The sequence below is a fragment of the Micrasema longulum genome, unplaced genomic scaffold (assembly GCF_059751315.1).
Source record: "Micrasema longulum isolate JH-2025_06_02 unplaced genomic scaffold, ASM5975131v1 h1tg003176l, whole genome shotgun sequence".
NCBI classification, from domain to species: domain Eukaryota; kingdom Metazoa; phylum Arthropoda; class Insecta; order Trichoptera; family Brachycentridae; genus Micrasema; species Micrasema longulum.
In genome coordinates, this window is record NW_028280268.1 from 14583 (window position 1) to 38618 (window position 24036).

General features: G+C 31.6%; 1 protein-coding gene across 1 annotated transcript; it reads right to left on the reverse strand.

The window, feature by feature from the left end:
- Window positions 1-2708: 2708 nt before the first annotated feature.
- On the reverse strand, window positions 2709-22336 carry LOC148270998 (uncharacterized; the record flags this gene model as incomplete). Its single annotated transcript, XM_088241937.1, has 5 exons — window positions 2709-3626; window positions 10278-11131; window positions 20484-20653; window positions 21318-21360; window positions 22197-22336. Coding segments are annotated over 5 exons (1381 nt in total), but the record flags the coding sequence as incomplete, so codon positions are not given.
- Between the last annotated feature and the right edge of the window lie 1700 nt (window positions 22337-24036).

A 24036-nucleotide genomic window follows, 5' to 3' on the forward strand; every position in this document is an offset into this window, starting at 1 on the left:
GTAACATAAGAAAAGCTAAAAGATACAATAATAAGTAAAAATCAGGAAATGTACTAACATAGGTATATGGTACATTGAAAAATATTTTAAAAATTTACATATGAAAACATACACGCATACATATACATACATATAAGTTTATACATTATTATAGACATACATGAGGAAAAAAAATAGTAAATAAAGAAAAATATTAAGAAATTTTAAGAAATTTTTTAAAAAATTTTAAAGTTATAAATGTCTATGAAATACTTTCCAGAAAAAAAATGCCAATTATTAGTAGCATAAAAAATAATTTTAAATTTGTAATTTTGAATTCCCGCAAAAGCGGTCATTGAATTGGCCACGCCCCTAATACGTCACGATTCGTATTTATTTGTGCCTAGCCATTAAAATTTGGGTAGACCAATATCACGAATCTTGACGTCACAAAAACCAAGGTTTCTGCCCTAGAGAGTTATTAATTTACGGATTTATATTTTTTGCATGCGTTTACATTTTCTTCATATCTGGCCGCTCTGATGATTTAACGTCAAATAAATATGAACACTTGAAATCAAACATGATGATTTTCATTGAGAACATTATTGCGACCTTAAGCATCACTCAAAACATTTAATTCGGTTGAATTGACCAAACCGCATTATTTTTTTTCCGTTTTTCAAACAGTATTATACATCAATTGCCGTTTGATCATCAGTGTGGTGTTAAATGAAGCAAAGTGTCGTCGTATTAAAAATATATAAATACCCAAATTAACCACTGTAGGGGGTAGAGAAGATTTAGAATACCACCACAGGACACAGAACTTCAACGCATACATAGATTATTTTACAGTTTTGTGCTGCCTACGTATTGCTGATAAATATTATCTTTTTTTTTTATTTCTTAGAAGCATACGCAAACAAATCTACTTATATTTTTTATTTATTACCATTGTATTGTATTAAAAAGAATGCATGAGGTAGTTCGGCGGTTTTTTATTTGATTTATAAATAGACTATTAAATAAAGCCATTTTTATTTATAGGTCTTTATAGATCTTTTTCATGTTTAAAAAACATGTTAATATAAAATAAGAATACCTGTATGTTTTTCTAAATAAAACATGTTTTATTTATTTATTTATTTATTATCATTATATTACATACACAAAATTATAATTTATGTAAAGTTGCTTTAACTGTCTAACTAGGGCTATTTACCCCGTTCTAAAACAGTCAAAAAAATATAAAAAACAGTAATCAATTTATAGAATCAGTTATAAAGATACAGGACAAAGTGAAAAACAAAGTAAAAAATGGAGTAAAAACATGGTAAAAAATGTAGTTAAAACATAGTAAAATTGTAGTAAAAACATAGTAAAATTGTAGTAAAAACATAGTAAAATTGTAGTAAAAACATAGTAAAAATGTAGTAAAAACATAGTAAAAAATGTAGTAAAAAAAAAAACTTTTAAAACTAAATAGCACATATCAATTTAGTTAATTTCAGTTTTCTAGAGCTTCTTACGATTAAAAAAATGTCATGATAAAATGACAGAAACCTGTTTATCTACAAAGGTGCATTTTTTAGGATCTTGTATCTACGACTCAAACCAAATACGCATTAAATCCATGTTGTTTTCAAATGGTTTGCGTCCGCACTACTCAGGCGTAAAGCAATTTGATGGAGTATTGTATTTAACGAACCGGTTGCCATCTGTGTAAAAGTTGCAGAAATTAAGTCGAGGCGCATTATGCGAACATTTCAGGACTGCACTGTAGGGGTTGCAGTGATGCATCCAGTTTTAGTTTTTTTTTCAAACCCCCAGATGGTAGTAGAAGTATTTTGAAATTAAAATAATAAAAAGCTGTTAATTTTGATAAATATTTTAAAAACATATTTATAAAATTCCCCACAAGTGCATGTGTATCATCAAAAGAACGCATCAACATTTATTTAATGATGTAGTCCGATAAAAAGTAAATTATAAAATTTTGCAATTTTAATTTAATAATAACAGCGTTCTTTCAAAATCGTACCATTAAAATTAAAGCAAAAAAATATTAGATAAAAACAATCATTTTCTCAGGTAAGTTCTGATAAAAATATTCTTTTAAATATTTCATGACAAAAATATGCCTAATTACTTATCGATCGGCAGATAACGTCCCCTAAAATTTAGATAAAACATACTTTCGTACTTACATTATGAATTTTTTGTACTAATTTAGAGAAAATAGTTTCCTTTATAAACATTTAATAAATAAAAAAAGCCTTTTTTTTAAAGTTGTATATTATTAACGACAATGATTATTAACAATTATGCTTCCAATAATAATAAGGATATAATTGAATATTTTTTTACTTAAACCCCTTTTATGATATTATGTTTTTAGTCGTTTATTAAAAAATAATATTTTAATTGTAATATTTCGATTCCCGACGTGGTTGACAGTGAATTTTTTTTTTTTTTGCACTATAATATTTCATAGTCCCTAGACTGGTACCTGAAGCGTAAGACTGATCATCTTACCTTCATGTAACAAAAATGATCAAGATACGCTAAGATTGCTGTACTAATACAGTGCCCTGTGCACCTTTAGAAACGGAAAGGGAATAATAATAATAAAAATATTTGGCTGATTTGAATAGCACCATTTTTGTGAATCACATCAAAAGCGCTTTACAATTTACATTCTAACCAAGATAAAGTGACATATCATATTTTCTGATATAAATTGAGGGTATGATAATCTAAAGAGGTGAGATTTATAGTTTAGATCTGAACTGACTGGGAATCTCGATGATTCGTAAGTTTGAAGGCAATTGGTTCCAGGCAGAGGGGCCGGCAAAGGCAAAACCACGATCTTCGAATCTAGGGTTTGGGGAGCACGGATTTCGATTTTCGAAGTTTTCCTCTGCCTGAATTAAATGCTGACCTAAGAGTAGATCTTTTTTAACCTCCTTAAACCTTGTAACAAATATTATGAAAGTGTAAAATATTGTAAACAATTTTACAGTCCTGATAATGCCTTCTTAGGCGAAAGCGCTCGTTGGTCAAAACGATATAAAAGTGAAACTTAAACAAGCAGTTTTATTGATAATATTATTTATAATTTTATTTAAATCTTCGAGATAATAAATAGGTTAATTTTAAAACATTTGATGTAAGCAAAATGTCAATTTTTTTTTGGAGTAGTATTTTTTAAAATGAAATATTATTATGACGATTATTATTGAAAAATTATGCCTCTACTAAAAGTTTTAGAAAATATAGTTAAAGCATTTTTAGTTCAAACCCTTTTTATGGAATTACGTTTTTAGTCGTCTATTTAAAATAATATTCTAGTTGTAAAAACTTCATTTCTACATTCTGTTTGAAAAATTTTAATGTTCATATCGGCCGACGAATGGCATTATTTTTTTAAAATACAAATTTAAAAAAGGATATTATAGTGTATGGGTGTCTTAACTAACCTGATATTTGCGGATGCTCTCCATCTGGTCTTTGGTGGGCGGCTGCGGCTGGGGGCGCGCCGGGGGCAGCGGCGCGGGGGCGCGGTTTACGAGCCGACCGTCGCGCTCTATGCGCAGGTGGTCTCGCGGCGGGGGCACGGGCTTGCCGTTGGCCGGCCCTGCGCCCTAATACCACAAACAAACATTATTTAAAAACATTAAAATTTGCCAGCGAAAGTTAATTGCAACTTATTCAAGAAATAAAAGTCTCGAATATATCGATAAAGAAAGCGATGAAAACGCTCGCTGGTAATTCCAAATTAGTGAATTTATGTAAAACTGTATTTTATTTCTACATTTTTTTGCACCACAAAGGTTCAAAAAGGCCCAATTACGGCACAGGCAATATAGGCATATAAAAGTCACATCATTTTGTTATATTTTTCTTATCTCACGGAGCTACCAGAAAACACAAAAATGTACCATTGTGATACGAATAATAGACTTTTGGAAAATACTCGATATAAAATGATTGCAGTTATGTCTTTTTTGACAAGTCCGAAATCGTCATGTCTTTTAATCGTCATTTTATTCATTTTCATAAGCATTAAAAATGTTTCAAATTCCTTAGCGACAATTTTTTCCCCGATGAGCTAGGTATATAAAATTACAAATTATTTTTTGTTTTGTTTTGACGCAAATTTTTTTAATGTATTTTTTTTATCAAAAATAAGAAATCTTTGCGTTCTTGTGAGTTACCAAAATATTTCAATTTTGATGGCCATTTTCAACGAGTTGTAAATAACTCACAATTAGAAAGTAGAAATCTAGTTGTGGTGAGGGGGGTGCGATCCTCGGATCTTTGATTCATGACATTAGCCACGCGACCACAACCCGATTCAAGGCTAAAAAGAATGAGTGATTCTTTAACTTCCTCTAAAAACTTCTGCATAATTTTGGCTGGAAGATATTGCTTTTAGCAATAAGTCCTCCAAAGTACTTATTCTTTGTACTTGAAGTTTTAAATAAATAAATGATTCGGAAATTGAGTGGAATACCTAATATGATATGAACGTGTCAAAAACGTTGCATGTGAGAAAATATGGGCGGTTTTTTTTATATTTTTTTTTTATCATATTATAAAAAAGGCGTCGGACTTTTGCATGTACGAAATTGTAAAATCAAATCAAACGACTGAATCTGTAATCGCTCAACATTTTATCATTTCACCTTTTGTCGGCATCGAGGTGTAATAGTCAGCGCGTTTGCCTACCATGCGAGAGGTCTCGGATTCGATCCCCAACGTGGTTGATATGATTTTTTTTTTTGAAAGGGTGTTTTCACAACAAAATATTCCATAGTCCCTGGACTGGTACCTAAAGCGTAAGACTGATCATCTTACCTTCATGTAACAAAAAAAAATCAAAATAGGCTGCGATTGGTGTACCGATGCAGTGTCCTATGCACCATCAGGTGCGGAAAAGGAATGGTGATGATGAATGTATTTGAATAAAAATCGTAAAGGTTAGTGAAAATAAAAAAAAAATCGCTTAAACGATTTGACGATTTCGCACGTGTTAAAAAGACATTGAAAGGCAATTTTTAAAAGAATCTCGTCTCGTATTAAGGGTTATAAAAATAAGGGTTTGAACCTTTAATATAAACTTATTTCCCATTTGGTTTTACAAAGATATTGTTTTATATCTTTAAGTTGTCACGTTGTGCTACTATGTATAAAGTCTAGTATTAAATTATCTTATAATATATATTTAAATATTGTTTAACATATTAAATTTATTATAATTTAATAAGTAGTTTTAGTGAGAGCAGAACTGAGTACCGAAATTCATCTTGTCCGAGATCATTCACGTAACACAACATGGTGGCTGATATATATTTCCTCTAGATCTAGAATCTGATTGATATCCTTCAAAATATATCAAAAAGACAATTTTCCAAAATAAAACATAAATAGCAAATATCATAAATATGAATAAACAATGCTGCCATCAAAACACGCTGCTATCAAAACACGAATTAAATACCTTATTTATACGAAGCAGAAGTCTGCATAGTTATTTAAATAATATATTGTTAAAATAAGCATGCACATAGACATATATTTGAATGCTGTAGGATGATATACAGATATAAAAAAAGATTTTATGTGTTGATAATATATTACAAAAAAAAACTCCTTGGTTAACGCGCTACTAAAATCAATTAATTTTAATTTAGTGTAGTAAAATAAAAATATTTGTTTAAATAGTCTCTTCAAAATATGACTTTTATATTTCCATCGTGTAAATTTATTATTTAGAACTGTGTTAGCCAGTAACAAAAAAGCTAGGTATTACTATTTATTATAAAAATATTTTACTTATTCAAATTAATATTTAAAAGTATTTCATTTAAGAATGAGTTATATCTACAATTCGTTAATACTGTTCATAAAATCAAATCAATATGAAAAAGTTTGATAAATAATAATTGTATGGTGTAAAATTAAAATTAAATTGTGCAATATGCTCTATACTTTATTGTAAAATTATCAAATCATCACTTCTTTCAACCAAGCTTTTTAGCTAATAAAAAATGTATCAAGACTCCAAATTTTGCTTTTTTGTAGTTTAGACAAAGAAATGATGATTTTTTATACCATAAATCTAAAGAAAAAACAATAAATGTAAAATACATATATGTAATATAAGTTTTAGATTCGTTTAAAGGATTATAAAAGGTATAAGCTGAGGAATAATATTAATATGTTGAGTCTGAAAGAAGAGTTATTACAATATTATTAAAAATAAAAATATTTACAAAAATACATTTAGGAACATTTTAGAAAAGATTATTTAATATTATACCTATTTTAAATACATGGTTCATACTTAGATTCAATGTTTTAAAAACTACATTTATAGTATTAATAATCTACGACAATATGTGTGGTCCAAATCTAATTGTTATTTAAAGAAGTTTATTCACGTTTAAAATTATTTACCCGCTTCTCTGTAAAGCGGTAAGAAAATTTGACTACAACGCAAGAGCTCTTTGGTTCGATTCCCGACTTTATAAAAGAAAAAAATATATTTAAAGACATGCATATTTCACTGCAATATTAAATTTGTTATCCTGGACGGGTACAAGATTGAAGATGTTGATTATTTGCAAAATAACATATAGATAAGTAACTAATAAAATGATATATCTTTGAAATATTAATATTTTTGTAGGTACAATATAAATGTATATATATTTTTGAATGCATTCACACATAAATAATTTTCTGGAAAAAATTTACATTTTTCAATAAAACTACTACAATAAATACATTTTGTTTCTACAGAGGGTTAAAGACATGTGTGTGATATACCAAATTAATAAGGTGGCGATTATTTTAGAGTAATACACGTTGAGAATTGTTAAAAATATTAATGAAAAAATGTACTTTCCTATCCTGTATAAGTATACCTAATAATAGTGACGTGTGTATAAAATGTTTGTGAATGTAATTTCCGGTGAAAGTGTCAAAACTTTAATCTACAGGTAGAAATTATTACGGGAAAGGTAATAACATACAAACATAATGATACTGTCAAACATGTGTGATAGAGGGAATAAAAAAATAAAAGTTGGCAGTTTTAGCTGCTTGATTTTGTCAAAACAACCATAAAACTTTATGTTAAAAACTTTTAAAATCAATTATTGTATTAAACGATAAATTCACACACAGAGAAGGGTTCTGTTACTTTGACTATATTAATTCCGATAAAAAAACCCTCAAATCAAATTAAATAGTAATTATTATACATCGAGAGACGAATATTTATATAATATATTATATCATATGGACGGCTATAATATTTCGCAACCCACATTCACCTTATTTTACAGGAGAGGGTAGAAACGTTTTTTCTCTTATTTTAATCAGTGAATGACCTTATTTAACTTTTGTTATTATTGGTAGGCATCGTTTTAATGATTTATGAAAAAAAAAAAACACTACCCTTACCAATGTTGAGGCATGTGATTTTAAAGCGGGATTCAACATAACTATCATGTCCTAATTTTCAGTTTTTCTCGTGTATTTTTGAAGTAAATACACGAGATAATACAGCCACGAGAGCGTTTGGAATACCAGCCCAGCAGTCTGATTCTAAGTTCGCGATAATTTAACACGAGCTCGTGTTAACAGGGGCGCTATTCTGAATCACTCTCGTGGCACGAGAAAACCGTTTTTCTCGCTAACTTGCGAGTTAAGCTGAAATTAACACGGCCGCGCTTTACTTCGAACGTAAATTCAAATCCGTATTCTGGGCTAGTATTCCAAACGCTCTCGTGGCCGTATTATCTCGTGTATTTACATACAAAATAGAGTGGCTTAGAATAACACCACGAGAGTGGCTTAGAATAACACCCCTGTTAACACGAGAGCTCGTGTTAAATTATTGCGAACTTAGAATCAGACTGCTGGTCTTATAACAAAAAGCTTTTGTTATAATATTTTGAGTTTGTCCAAATTTTTGTAGACAAAGGACTGTAAATGTAAATGCCTAAACTTCCATATTTCCTTCTCTAAAATGTTCTCCATCCCTGTTGTAATTTGTTAAATAACTTTTAGGTGAAATATTTTTTGTGGGTTGCGACATTATGCCAGTACTCCATGAATACATTTTAAGCACTTCTGGAATCTTAAGTCACTTTCGGATTTGCTGTGGTTCCGACATATTGCACCATAACCGTCAATATGTTATATAATGTTGCACGTATCACACAAATCTTAATTGAATATCAATTATTCCCCATCGACACACATGACATGTGTAAGAATACGCAAGACTAAGCTATTTTCATTTTTGTAGAAAATAACATACGTTCATATCACATGAGTCTTCGGAGAATACAAGACTTAATATATGTACATATATGTTTCGTATTTTTAAAAGAAATGAAGTCGAATTTTGTTATTACAGACCTAAATTATATTATTATTCATATAAATTATGGAAAGTAGATTATTAAACAGCCTAGAAATATGCGTTAATTTTTTGCTTTTAAATGCGTACCAGTATTTAAAAACACATTATATATCGCTGACATTACATCGTCGTTTCGAGAGGAATATTTTAGCAGTCTTTTTAGGGATACAGTAAAACTAAAATTATTCGGATTAATGTGTGCCAGACGTTATCCGAATGTGCAAAAATCAGGATAGTTTGATTAACCTAAGACCATGATTGGTCAGCCTCGTGGTGTAATGGTCAGCGCGTTTGCCTACCTTGCAAGAGGTCTCGGGTTCGATTGCCGAAATGGTTGTAATGAAATGTTTTTACGCTAGAATATTTCCTTGTCTCTGGACTGGTACCTGAAGCGTAAGACTGATCATCTTACCTTCATGTAACAAAAATGATCAAGATATACTGCGATTGGTGTACCAATGCAGTGCCCTATGCACCATTAGGTGCGGAAAGGGAATGATGATATTTTGAGAGACAATACAAAATTGACTCCAAGAGTTTTTTTTTTACTAGAAAAAGAAATATTTGCGTTCTTATGATTTACCCAAGTATTTCATTTTGACGGCCATTTTCAACAAGTTGTAAATAACTCACTATCAGAAAATGAGAATCAAGTTGGGGTAGAGTGGGATTCGAACCACGGACCTTTGATCTGTGAGTCCGTGACACTAGCTACAGGACCACAACCCGATTACTTTTTTATTGTTTTTGTAATAATACAGCGAATTAGAATCACATAAAAACTTACTCAAACATGTCCAGTAGCTTAATCACAAATAACTATCGACGTGATAATAAGCGACGTAATAACGATTTCTCACCATGGTTGTTTATCGTATTCGCGATATAATCCTGCTGCGCAATCACATATTTGAATTTCACCGGTGTAAATATGGAAAATATTTTAAAACTGCTATTTTTATTTATTTATTTATTATTTATCATGCTATTTACTGCATTTAGCCGGAGGTTGGCAAGCCAAATGTCAAGAAAAGCAGTCGCCATAGAAATTGTAATTTAATTTTCACTTTTTTGTATTACGAGTATATACTCCTTACCTTTTTTGCAAATATATTGTATTATTTTTTATAGTAAACGTCGATTTTTTGCTAATGAACTGTATTTATTTACGGGGAAAATAAAAAACAAACCGACGTGAGCGTTGATTTCGAGATTACACAGGCATTGACTTATGACTGCAATAACTTAAGCATGTTTATTATTTTATTTTTTTGAGAAAATAAATATTTGATTTACCTAAATATTTCATTTTGAGGGCCATTTTCAACGACTTGTAAATAAATCACTATTAGAAAATGGGAATCAAGTTGGGGTAGAGTGGTATTCGAACCACGGACCTTTGATCTGTGAGTCCGAGACACTAGCCACAGGACCACAACCCGACTCATTGACTTATTATTGTTCATTGTGATCGCTCAAATGCTTAGCATGTTTTTAAGCACGTCGATAGTTATTTGTGATTGAGCCGCTGCAAAGTTAATTGTTTTGACGATGAACCTCGTTATTCTCACTTAAGTTCGGCTAAACGGAGTTTTTCTGTAGTCTCTTTCTCTTGTAAAGTTTATTTGGGTTCCTAACAGATTTCTGTGAAACACGCGAGATGTTACTTACTCGTATATACCCATATACCTATAAACATTTATAAAGTTTTGTTAGTAAAATAGATATTATATACCATCACCATTGTTATGTTCAACAACTAATCTATCAAGCGGAAGAACATCTCAGTTACCAAAGTACCGCCAAGAGTTAGTAGGGCTTCGTGCTTCTTCACCCTGATCGTGCGTTAGGTTACCTGAGGAGCTATAATGGGCTTCTTTTCCGATCCAGGGTACTTGGGAGTAGACTTGACAATTTGCACGAATCCATCCGGGACGTCCACAGCCATCTCTCTGTGCCCGTAGCGGGAGACTCCGTCCACGAACCCGTCGATCTTGGTGGCGCTAGAGAGAGGGGAGTAGGCTGGGAGGGGGGAATCCTCGCCTTTAGGATAGCCAGGAACGATCGGGATCATTACAGACTCGTTGTGCGCTGAGAAGCCAACGCTCTCGGCAAACAGAATCTTCGAGAAGGGATTCTTTTCGTCGCTGATGTACAACTTGACCATGTTGTCATCGTTGACGTCGTAAGAGACGCTACTCTTGCTAATGGAAATGGGGGAATCATCGCTCAAGACTGATTTGTCTTTCGAGGAGCTGGCGATTGATCTGATGCTCTGAGTGGCGTTGGAAGTTCCTTGGCTTCCGCTTCCCCTAGAGCTCTTCTTGCTGCTGAAACTAGAGCTGGATCCCGAACCGCTTGTGGGCCCGGAATTCAAAAAGTTTAGATCGTCTTTTACTTTGATCATGTCCCCGTCTGTTATGATAACCTCCACGTCCATTTTGTTGTCCTTCTCGATGTCCGCGTCTTTGGGTTCGAAGTTGTTGCGTTTCCCGTTGAGCAGCTTGCGTTCGTCCCCTTCCTCCTCCACTGCTGCCTGGCGGGTGAGGGCGAGCTTGGCGGATGGGGTGGGTTTGGCGGAGGGTTTAGAGGGTTTGTGCGGGGTGGGCGGCCCTACCTGAGGGGGGCGCGGAGGCGGGTAGCGGGGCGGAGTCTTGTTGCGGGCAATGAACGATTCGGGTACGTCTACTGCCATCTCTCTGTGGGGCCCTGCAATTGTACAAAGAAAGACTTAGTAAACAAGTTCCGAAAGAAAAGAGAAATTACAAAGCAAACAGTAAGAAAAACACAAGAAGTTATGCTGTGCGGAGCAGCTCTGGGAACAGGTAAACTATTATATTGAAAACTCTCAAATGTAACTTTCCACGAGAGTTAAAGCACACTACCGTACATTCACAGTGACTGGACCGCTGTGCACGTACAAACCACGAGTCCACTGCGTGATATCGCATGATTGGCCCATTTCATACCATGAAAAAAATTTACACGGCATGATAAAATATAATATAGTGGATCGGTATTTACTGTTTTACGATTATTTAATGCCTGGCAAACGCAATAACCAGTGCATCATGGGACCGACTAATCTCCAGACGATTTTCTTTTGAAGGATTGATATTCCAAACGCTCTCGCAGCCGTAGAAAACACTTTTATCTCGTATATTTTGTATGTAAATACACGAAATAAAAGTGTTGTATACGGCCGCGAGAGCGGTTCAGAATAGCACCGCTGAGAGTACTCGCTAAATTTATTTTGATAAAATCATTAAAATCTCTTTTGTTAAGTTTTACTATATTATTTGAATCGAGTTGTGGTCCCGTGGCTAGTCACGGGACCACAACTCGGTTCGGCTCGTAGGTGACCTAGTAGGTGATTTGGTTCAGCTGGATGAATCTCAACTACTTCACAAAAGTCAACAGATGGAAGAGTTGAGGAAATTTGGATGTTCAAACATGGGCAGAATGGTGAATGTTACACAGTGTGTAAAATGGCCACTTAAACCAGCCAATGACAGGCCATAAGCCCTGTAAATGCCTAGACTTCTATATTCCCTTCTCAAGAATATTATCCCTCTATGTTGAAATAAATTTTAATATGAATAACTCCCTAGGGAGGAAATCCAGCCAGTCTGCAAGCATTTGGACATACTCAAACATTATCAAACAAATATATATTAGATTGAGTTTATCAGCTGACATTTTAATTATATTATAATTAAGAACATTTTAGAGAAGGGAATATGGAAATCTAGGCATTTACAGGACTTATGATTGCCTATCATGACCTATCAGGCCATTGATGTTTTGGCAGAAATGTCATTTTTCTAAAGTTTTCTTTGTCTTTTGGTCATATTGAGCCATAATCGGCAGAACAACGTAAGCAACATATAGTGAATTGTGCAGGATAAGGTTTTTTTTAATTTTTGTTCTATTTATATATATTTTTTTAATGATTCGGCGATTGGGATTTATAATGGTTGGTTACTGCTTATACTGAAATAACATCCAAATTGTTTAAATACCTTCCGCTTTTAAGATAGTGGCGGTAACGTTTTGCCTATAACTCTCACTGGTTTATTTTTTGGTGGCGAGCTAGCGTAGCGCCAACATTGTCGTCGGTTACGCTGTTTTGCTTAGCTTAAAAACAATATGTCAACAAGTTTAAACGCTAAAAGCCACAATTTTTATCTGAGTGGAATGATGCGGAGTGATATGGAGAAAACTATAATTGGCCTATAATTTTGGTTTATTTGTAAATATTGTATTTTTTTTATTTTAATGACTATTGTTTTAATAAATAAAATAAAAATAAATAAATATCCTTAAATGTGGCAGGTGAATTTTATAGAGCTATGATGTTTTTAACACTTGTGCAGGGGGCAATAAGAAACACTTTTTCTTTAAAAAAACACAATTCGCCAAAAGTGTCGCTTACGTTGTTCTGCCGATTATGGCTCGATATAGGTGTGTTTTTTTTACCATATATTTCATCTTTCATACATCCCTACCTTTATGTTACACATCAACAGGTAAGCAACGGACATGAGGTCGTTTGACCATACTTCCTGTCGTGCCGTCAAATCACACGTTTGAATTTAAAAATCATTCGTTTAATCTCCACGGTTGAATAAAACTCAAACACAATATGGAATGAACGTAGTTATGGAGAAAGCAGCCAGCCACACAAAAGTGAAACTGAGATAACAGCACTTTTGCGAAAGGAGTTAATAATTTATAGTTCTTCTTCATATAATTTTTTCTCTGTTTTTGATTTGTATTATTATTTATTATTATCTTTTTCTGAAATGAATGTATAAAATATTTTGGTGTACCAGATATTATGTTATTATCTTATATTTACTTACTGATAACTAATTTTTATTATTTGTTTTTAACAATACTTTGTTAATACCATTTTTTTTATACGTATAAGTATATTTTGTTTAAATTCTTTACAAGTTATTTACAATTTGCTTTTTAATTCAATTACTTTTCTTCTTATATCCATTTTTTTTTCTTTTTTACTATGTAAAGTTTCACTTTTTATTTTGCATGGCAGTATGCTTTTTATTGTTTCTACATGTATATATAAAAAATCATTGTTTATCTTTTAAATTTTTACTTATTATGTTTGTACTTACCTGTATATTTTTTTGTAAATGCCCCTTGGGCGTATTGTAAAATTAAATAAATAAATAAAATCTACACTAGAGTTGGAATTTTTTTACTTTACAAATGATAAATTTATTATTTGTATTTTTTGTTTATAAATTTAATGCAAAAAAATCATATACATATTTAATAACAGGGAATCTATGTAAAACCAATGTAAAATGAAAACAAAGTGTTCTCTGTTTATGATAGTCTCTATCTAACATGGCACAGCCTGTTCTAAGATGAAGATTTTATATCTTTAGAGCATAAGTAGTCCTATACTAATAAAACAATAGCATATAAAAGAAAAAATAAAACTACTTAATTATAAATGCCTAGCTAATCAAATGTAAGAAATTAAAAATTGTTATTATACAAATATAAAGTAACTTTATTCGCCAAGAATACATGTTACTTAAACATAAATAATATAGTATAATATATAATAAAACAAATGCATGTGCTGTGTTCGGTTTTTTTATAATACGAAAATTAATTTTAATATTTGTTACAGGAATTACGGTGATTTTTTTAAAGTCTGGCTGACCACATAACCTAAAATATACATTTCACAGAAAATAGACAGATTTAATATTCAGTGATACCTCATTCAAACTTTGGATGTATAAGGTGACATTCTGCAATAAAACATATTTTTTTATTATATTTTTGAATAAATTAATTCAAAATACCGATGTTTTTATCCGCTTTGTCGCATTTTAATGCTACAAAAAAGTATTTAATTTTGTGTTTGACCAGTTTTAATGATTTTTAAAGTCTGGTTGACCACACAACACAACCTAAGATCAGCATTTTGCAGAAAACAGTCAGCCCTAGTAAAACTCTGATGTGTGTTGTGCTATTCTGTATTGAACACATATTTTTTAATAAATATATTAAGCTACTTAATTGTAAAGAATCACTTCATTCATTTCTCATAATAATTTTTAAAATAATTTAATTATGTGTTATATAAATTTTGGTGATTTTTTTAAAGTCGAGCTGACCACGCACCCAAAAATATGCATTTTTCAGAAAACAGCCAGATCTAACATTGAATGATACTTCATTCAAATTTTGATTGTATGAGGCAACATTCTGTATTAAAACATATTTTTTATTACTGGTATTTTTTAATGAATTAATTTATAAAATTTAAATACCTATGTTCTTTAATTTATTTAAAAGAACTAGATTTTTAGAGACATTAATCATCCCATCAGCATCTATACCGTTAGTGCTGTAGGTGTTTTCTGCAAATTGAGAAATCTCGATTTTGTGATCAACACTATTTTCAGAAGGTGATTATTGCAGTTTCTTTTATGAAAACGGGTCGCTGTTTTTAGCAAACATAGAATTAATCTAACTGCTCCCGATAACACCAGTATCTCACTTTTTTATTGTTCACTGACTGCTTTCTGCATAACTACCTTCGAATTGTTTTTATATAATTTTTCTAGCTGAAATACGTGCAATTGCGCACCATGGCTACAGACAACATGGAGAAACGACGCAATTAAAATGGTTAGTGATGATTGTGATGAGAAATGTAGAATTAAATGTTAAGAAATATCGATTTCCTGCATGAAATAGATAAATTACTTCCGGATTAAGACATTTTACACAAGTACTTAATCAAAAGGGATATTATCGTTTAAATTCGAGTTATTTACTAGGAAAAGACAATAGATCCTGTAAACTGCATACCAAAATAAAACAGGAATCTTTCGAGTAGCGTCTATCATCTTGTTAACCTTAATAATAAGTTAAGGAATGCTATCTTTGTCTAGTTTTTTATATTTTACTTTTTGTGCTGTTACATGTTCACTTAATTGCCATACTTACTAATTCTTTGCTCAATGTATTATTATTGTGTTTTTTTATTATTTTTTATTGTTAACTTATTAAAATCATTCTTATATTGTTAAAATTCCATTCGTGGATGCGTTTTAGAGCTGCAAGACTTTTTGTGATGTTAGCTATGATATTATTTTTATCATATTATGTAAATGTTATCAACTATCAAATATCTAAATTTAGTAAATGGGGTCTAAAACTTCAACCGTCCATGCGCTCAGTAGCTGCAAGACTTGTTGTAATATAATTTCTATTTATATAAATTTGCTTTTATTTTCGTTTTTTTTAAATATCACTTAAACTCTAAACTTCATTGTCAAATAAAATGTTTAAAAATAAAAATGTAAATAGGGGCTAGATTTATTACTGTCCATGCGCTCTGTAGCTGCAAGACGTGCTTTTATCTAGCTCCTATATATCATTATTGGAGACGAGAAAATAGAATCCCAACTGTCAATGCGCTCTGTAGCTGCAAGACGTGCTGGGATATTTATTTATTGTACAGCGCAAAAATGACGCTATATAAATTATCCAAATATTTTTATTATTATTATTAGAGATATATAAATAAATTTGTTTTGATTTAAGAACTATTACTAAGGTAAACAAAAATAAAACACATATACATTAGTAAAATGTCATTTAAAAAAGAAAAAGCTCGGAAAAATGTCAGCACAAAAAGTCAATATTAGTAAACAAGTATAGAAAAGTAAACTGTACTATTGACATGGTACTTACAAAACTTTTAAACCGATAATTCATAATGTATCAAGAAGGCACTATGTAAATTGAAAGTTCTCCTAAATATTTCAACACTCGAAACCATGGGAAAACTCATGTTTACATTTGAACAATGAATTTCTACTGGAACTCAGTTTAAATAATGCAGCCTTAGAAAGTAGCACACAAGAAATATTGACCAAAGACAATAATGGGGGAGTTCTTATGCGCAGTAAAAAGTTCTTTCACCTCGGTAATCGCAGTACGAGCAAGACATCCCTGGATAGTCGATCTCCTACATAATAGGTTCTTCGAAAGGCGCTATAATTACAATGGGCGCTGTGGTAAGGTAGTGGTTAATGGAAGAACAGGGAAAGGAGAGGAGGAGATATGCAGAAATTGTGTGAAAGAAGTAAGTAAAACACTTTGTAATTTTACCACGTAAGAGTTTAATATATATCAGTTGTAAATATAAACATTTATAGTTTATATTTACATCTGATGATGGGTAATTCAGAATATATGAAACTAGTTGTGTTATAATATATTTAACTCATATGTGGTTAAAATTACAAAGTATTTCATTTCAAATAAATGTAAAATGTCTTTCCACAAAGTAAATGCTGAACCAATAAATAATATAAGAAGTAAATAAATAGGGGATACATAAGTTTACATAAATAGAGAATTATTCAGTTTAATGTTTATCGCAGGAGGCTAAACTAGCAGTTCACAGCGGAGTTCTAGTGTGGTAAAACGATGTATAATAGGTGCACAAATGTCGAGATCCATGAAGTGTGCAAGGCTGAGACATGCACTATCGACAGAATCAAAAAAGGGGTGCTGCGTTGGTTTGGACATGTAGAGCGAATGGACAGCGAAAGAACGGCTAAAGGGATCTACGATGCGAATGTTGATGGATGCAGAAAACGAGGAAGACCGAGAAAGACATGGCACGATCAAGTCCATCAAATACTTGAAGGCGGACATTTCAAAAGTAGGAACAATCGGCGTGCGTGCATAAGAAGATGTATGAATGCAGAGGAAGCGAGGTCTGTATGCCAAGATAGAGTGATATGGCGTTCTATCCTCTCTGCTTACCCCAACAGGAAAACGGCGTGATGGTTTGTTTGTGTTTGTTTGTTTGTATTTAGCAATAATTTAAATTGGATTAGCAATAGATCCGATAGTGTACGGTCAGTTCCAGGATGCAAAACTAAGTTCGCACAGAGGCACACCTTACATGTTGGTCCAAGATTCTTCAATCTCCTACCTAAGAAATTACAAAACATCAAGTCTCTAATACAGTTTAAAGTATTTTTGAGGTTTTGGATTAGCATGGAAGGATCAGAGAGACATCTTAAAAAAAAAAATATGCATATATACTGCAAATAAATCCTGATTTTGTAATAGCACCATACATTAATCTTGTTTTTCTTTTCGTGGTTATGTCATACCATATTTATATACTATAAACTTATAAATTATTGAAAAAGGAATGGCCCACGCTCAGACGCTGAAGTCTTTGTGGGGTTTTAAAATTAAGGTATAGCTTAATTTTAAGGTATATTTTTTAAAGTGTATTTTGTAATAAAAATTGTATGTAAATATTCTCGTATGTATGGTAAAACAAACAAATAAAAAAAATGGTTTTAAAAGAGATCAAGAATGAAATGAATACATATAAAATTTATATTCTTAGTTCTAACTTTGTGGTTATTTATGATATAGTTAAAATAACAATAATATCTCATCTTTTCCCAGAATCCTAAATAATCGTTTTTTTTTCTGAAATCGATATACATATCCTCTGTCTGAACAACTTAAAAGAAAATGCTAGAACCTTAAACTTATTCATTTCAAATTACATTTGCATACATATTCACCAAAATATTATGGCTTTTTAGGCTGTGCCCGTGTTAAGCTATAATAATCATCAACAAAATATAAAGTAAATTAAAATAATCTATAATTTCATAAGATGCAACATAAAAATATTAAAAATCATTCCTTATACAAGAAATAATAAACATTACTTAGGTAATAATAATTTCGTATGATACCATATTAAAAATAACAGTTGAATTTTAAGAAATAGCAATCCAAATAAAAGAAATAACATTAAAAACTCATAAAAGTAATAAAATATAAGTGTACCTATAAAATAACAAACATAAACCAGTTTACAGAATATTAATATCATTCAAATTAATAGAATATAGTGAAAAAAACATAATTGTAATAATAATTGAAGTATGGTTCATAACGTATAAATTAAAGTAATCAATAATGCAACAAAATAACGATTAAAACCATATTAAAAATAGTACAAAAAATCAAAAAATGTAAGGGGACATGAGGATAAGTAAAATGAAGGAAGGAAGGCAAAAGGGGATACAATAAATTATTTCATTCAATATATTAATCCGTGCGAGAAAATTATCACTATTCCTTGAAATGCAAATAATCTTGCTGTACCTATTTAAAAAGGTTTTATTTGCTTTATTTTTTGTATACTTTCATATTATGTTACATCATATTTAATTTCTCTAATTTGAAAGAAGAAAGGAGGGAAAGATGAATTGGGGTTACTCCGTATGGATCCGATGGAAAAAAATTTTTTAAGACAGTCACCAAAAAAATAATTTCTTTTCGTATGTTCTCGTATTTCTTTATTATTGTTATACTTTATTTTATTTTTTGACCAGGCGGATTTATCACCAATATTTTGAGTTTGTCTATTTTTTTGTAGATAAGTACTAGATTTAACTCCCTAGGAAGCTGTTAACATTAACATATTACAACATATGTAGATGTACAACATATTATTACTTTATCTAAAATGTTCTTCATCTCTGTTGTAATATCTTAATAATTTGATGTTGTATTCGCAAGGAGTTGTGGAAAAAAACATCTAGGAACAAGCATAAAACAAAATTTATTTGTGGACGTATTATTATATAATCATTTATATCACGGTAGAGACATATTGTAATGTTCGTATTTTATGACCAGAAATTTGCATAAAACATTACGCAACTTCTGACAAGATAAAAAACTGAATTTGTACGACGTTGTGCTATGCTTTAAATTATATCATTTCCGACCGAATCAAGAAGATTCGCATCACGAGGCCAAATTATCATCAGCATTAAGACCAGGCGATTTTTTAGTCACTATCAAACTGGCGGAATAGAATGGGAACATTAAATTTATTTGAGATCTTTGGTGGTCTTCCCGCAATTATAGAGTGATATTCATACTGAAAAAAGTTCCAGATAATTTGAAGATTATTGGGAGAGCAACGAGAGTTTTATTACGCATAGTTATATCGATAGGCAATAAATACATTAAAAGTCAATGTTAGGAAGAATAACTTGCTGTAAGTTTTTACTGTATATCATAAAATGACAACAATATTTTTTGTGCCTCAATCTTTGTGTACAAGCATTGGATTTCACCCCAAAGTGATTTCATAAAGACTGTCGGAAATCTTAATAGTGATAAAGAAACTCCACGGCCGCGATTATAATGGGAAGGGAAGGAAGAAAGGACACCATACCTTCACCATGACGGTATAGTTGAAGATAAATTCTCCCGAGCGACTTTTTAAAATTGTTTTTTTTTTATAGGAGTTGCTTTATTATTTACCTTGCTCATAATTTACAATAATATTGATGTTTTCTGTCGATATTTCTCGATAAAACTCCATAGTTAACGATTATGATAAAATTATAAATAAATTCATCAATGAAACTTCTTTGTTTAGTTTTACTTTTTACCAATTTTGATCCAAAAACTCCCAAAAATGAACTGTTTGGCAAACTAGTAGTAAATATTTATGTTTTCTGTTCCCTGTTAAAATACCTATTTGATCTACTACTACCATCACGCTATTTCCCCGTAGGGGTAGGCAGAGAGAATGGACCGCCACACACGTCTATCCTGGCATACATTCCTAGTTTCTTCCATCTTCATATATCTTACATCTATCCATCTTACATCTTATGTAGGGGTAGGAAAAGAGAATGGACCGCCACACACGTCTATTCTGGCATACATTCCTAGCTTCTTCCACATACATACATCTTACATCTTATCTCCAAAATATGTTAAGAATAGTATAAAAGCTGTAAACGCTGTAAACAATTCACCAGTCTTGAAGATGCCTACTTAGGTAAAAGCGCTCGTTGGTCAAAAAAATAATAAAAAGTAACGGTAGTTCAATCATCAATGTTTTAAGTACGTCCAAATTTAGATTTAAACCTTCTACACTGCACTTCTGGGGGGTGCGAGATGTTAAAATCTATGATTGGTTTCTTATACTGACCAGGGTCTCCGCTGAGCGAAAGCATCTTGAGCATGTCGAGGTCAGGGGGCGCGCACGGAGGGCAGTCCCCCTCGGGCAGGCGAGCCTTGCGGGGCTCCTCGTCCCCCACCACCACGATGCTGGAGCCGGAGCGGCGCCGCTGCCTGGAATCACCAAAAGAAGCGGTCAAGCTACATAATATTATACATACCTATTTTTAATATTGAAAGTATTAATTTTGGAGTCACGCATTTTATTAAATGTTAGTAAATAATAAGTCAGCCCTATGGGAAATAAGATATAAAAAATATTTTATTTACGCGCGGGAAAAAATAGAGCGTTAAATTTTAGGGCAAAGTTTCTCAAAAATGTGTGATAAAAAAATTAAAAAAAAAAATTTAAAATAAAAACGCAGTACAAGGCTTTCTCTTTTTTTTTATTTTTTCAGGTATCTCATAGTACAATTTTGTGGTATTTAGGTAGAGGTACCTACAAGTCACTAAAATTGAGAAAATAAGTTATGTATGGAGTTCCACTCTAAAAGGTCTAGGAAAGATTGGGTGAAGAGATAAAAATTAGGAAAAATTATTCAATTTAATATTTCTAAAATTAAATTGGTTAACGTCAGATAATAGTTCTAAGATACTATTAAATAAAAAAATAGACTTAACTTGTATAAAAATTGCCTTTAACAACATAAACGAAACAAAAATAAGAAGAAACACAATATAACTTGTAGCATCTAAAGTTTATTCTAAGAATGCACCCAAAATTGTATGTTAAAGAAAGAAAGCAGCAAGAAACTTTAAATGGCTCCCCTGCACAATTAGCTTATAGTGTCATGTTCGTCTTTACCTTGACGGCACAGAATTATTGTTATGTTCGTATGTAGTAGAAACTAGAGCAAAATTAGATATATGTAAATATACGAACTCGCGAAACGAAGGGATGACATATTATTAAGTCAGACTATTTGACCACGAAACGGATCTTATAAATTGATGCATTCATACTAAAATTATACTCCTAAATTTTAATCATCCAAACATGTGTATTAAGTGTATATACCGAAACATTATATTTTTAATCGGATATGTAGGTTATTCAAATAAACTTAAACAAATGCTGCTTATCACTTGTTATCCGGAAATAAAATAAAAACTTTGACATAAAAACCTATTTTTAAAATCAATTTGACGATGAGAAATAAAATGCCTAAACGCAAATTAATTTAATTCAACAGTATTTTGAGTATGTCTAAATGTTTGTAGACTAGATACCTTTAGGAATTTTCAAGTTGAATTTACTCCCAATAACAAAGATAAATATAAAAAATAAAGGATTGATTTGTATGTGGTATTTACTTGCCTATTTAAGATCACACAGGTATATAAACGTAAAAATCTCATTGTAAAATAGAAATAAAAAAAATCGAACAGATTTAAGCTCAGTCAAATAGATTTCAACGCTTCAATTTTTTTTCCACATCCACTCCTAAGTGGAGTATGTGGACATCACTGGACGTCTCCGGGAGACAGATAGTGTTTTTCTGGGTTATTATGCCGTGTTTGTGGGCTTTGTATTGCCGACGTTTCGGAGCACATTGCAGTGTCCATCTTCAGGGCTGAACACTGCAATGTGCTCCGAAACGTCGGCAATACAAAGCCCACAAACACGGCATAATAACCCAGAAAAACTCTATCTGTATTCTGAAGGCCGTGAAAACCTACGAACCTTGATGTCTCCGGGAGACTCTATCGCCGGCCAGCACTCTAGCCTCCTCCCACGTCAATCCCGCGTCCCTTAGTTCCGCGAATAAAGCCGTAAGATCGTCATCGACGGCTTCCCCAGACGGCGCAGATGTGAAGAAGCAGCTAAGGTGTGAGAGGAAACGCGGATTCGCTTTTCTTAATACATATTCCCGTATTTTATCCCTTGATGTTGGCTCTAGAGCAATGTTTTTTTTAAACACTAGTTATTTACTATTGGCGAGTCCCCATTGTTTCGTTTTTTGATAAACTGTTTGTTATGGATCTAGAACCATCCAAAAATTCTTAAAAGTACATAGTTTTATCTGTTGTCTTCGGACGCACGGTATACAAATATAACTGTTTTTGAAAAACGCAAAAAGTTCCGACACAAAAAATTTCATTCCGTCATTATTTTTAAAAAATAATAAAAAAAATTGGTTTAGTTTTGAATTGTATGAAAAGTGTGTATGAAAATCACCAGTAAAGAAAATATCATATATTGATTTACTTTTAAACAAGAGCATTTTTTTTCAAATATGTTGTGCTCATTATAAATAATAAATACAGAGTAAATAAAATGCATGGTACAATTTATATTGAAGAAAATATATAATGCACGCTTACTGACAAACAATAAATCTCATTATTAATACACCTAAAACAAACTACTTAAAAAATATATCTTGTTGTATGCATTTTAATTACATTATATTATTTTTCTTTTAATATCATGACCACAAAATATTAGGAAAAAAATGTACTCCTGTAAAATAAATTAATATATTTATCACATTTCCTTAACTCTTCATTATTTTTTTTTTTGTTTGAGTTTTCTCATTTATATACCCAACCCTGCAATCCAAAAGATTTTTTTTTAAAGATGCCACATTTGATTGAAATTTAACAAAACCTTTTTAAAATCACCACCCTGCAGATTTTAATTGGGTTTGTGTGAGTGAGTGTGAGTTTTGTGAACACGCCAGATCTTATTAACTATCTGAACCTGTTGTATCGAGAGTGAGACGTAAAGAGTGTGTGAGACAGTCGTGTACTCGGTACTCTTTTACTTCATACGCCGCGCGACTTGCGACACATTGGTAAGCTTTTGAATGTATGGGTGATTTATTTTAATTTATTTATATGAATTATTTAAGGCTTTTTCTGTGTCCAATAAGTATTTGTTATTTAATAATAAATTATTACAATCGATACGTAAGTGTATAACGAAAGAATATTGAATCATAACCCAGTTTTTATTATATTTACACACATATACTATTTATTAGATGTAATATTTACTAGCTACTAGCTACACATCACCGAGAAGGGAGAGTTAAACAGGGTGGAAAAATTATTCGTTTATCCCAAACCCCCGCGCCCTACGTCATTTTGACTTGTTTTTTTTTTTACTAAATGAAAGCCTTATCAATTCATCGTCCACATTCTTATAGATGAATAATTTAGACATAACGAAGGCTAAAACTCCATGAATTACAACAGAGATGGAGAACATTAATTTTTGAGAAGTAAATATTGATGTCTAGGCATATACAGTCATACAGGACCCACGAACCGTTATAGAATAACCTACGACCAGAGTCGTCTGGTTCTGAGAATTACTGATGATTTATAGTCCTTTTGAGCCAGGAGATTATAGTCTAACTACATAATTGAATTCGTTAATTTGTGAAACCTAATGAGTCAGTCAGTCTAAACATTTCAAAAATTACAGAAAAACAATTTTTTAGTAAAAAAAAAAAATCCCAACTTATATTTTTTAAAAAACAAATTACAACAGGGTTGGAGAATAAGTTGAACAAGGG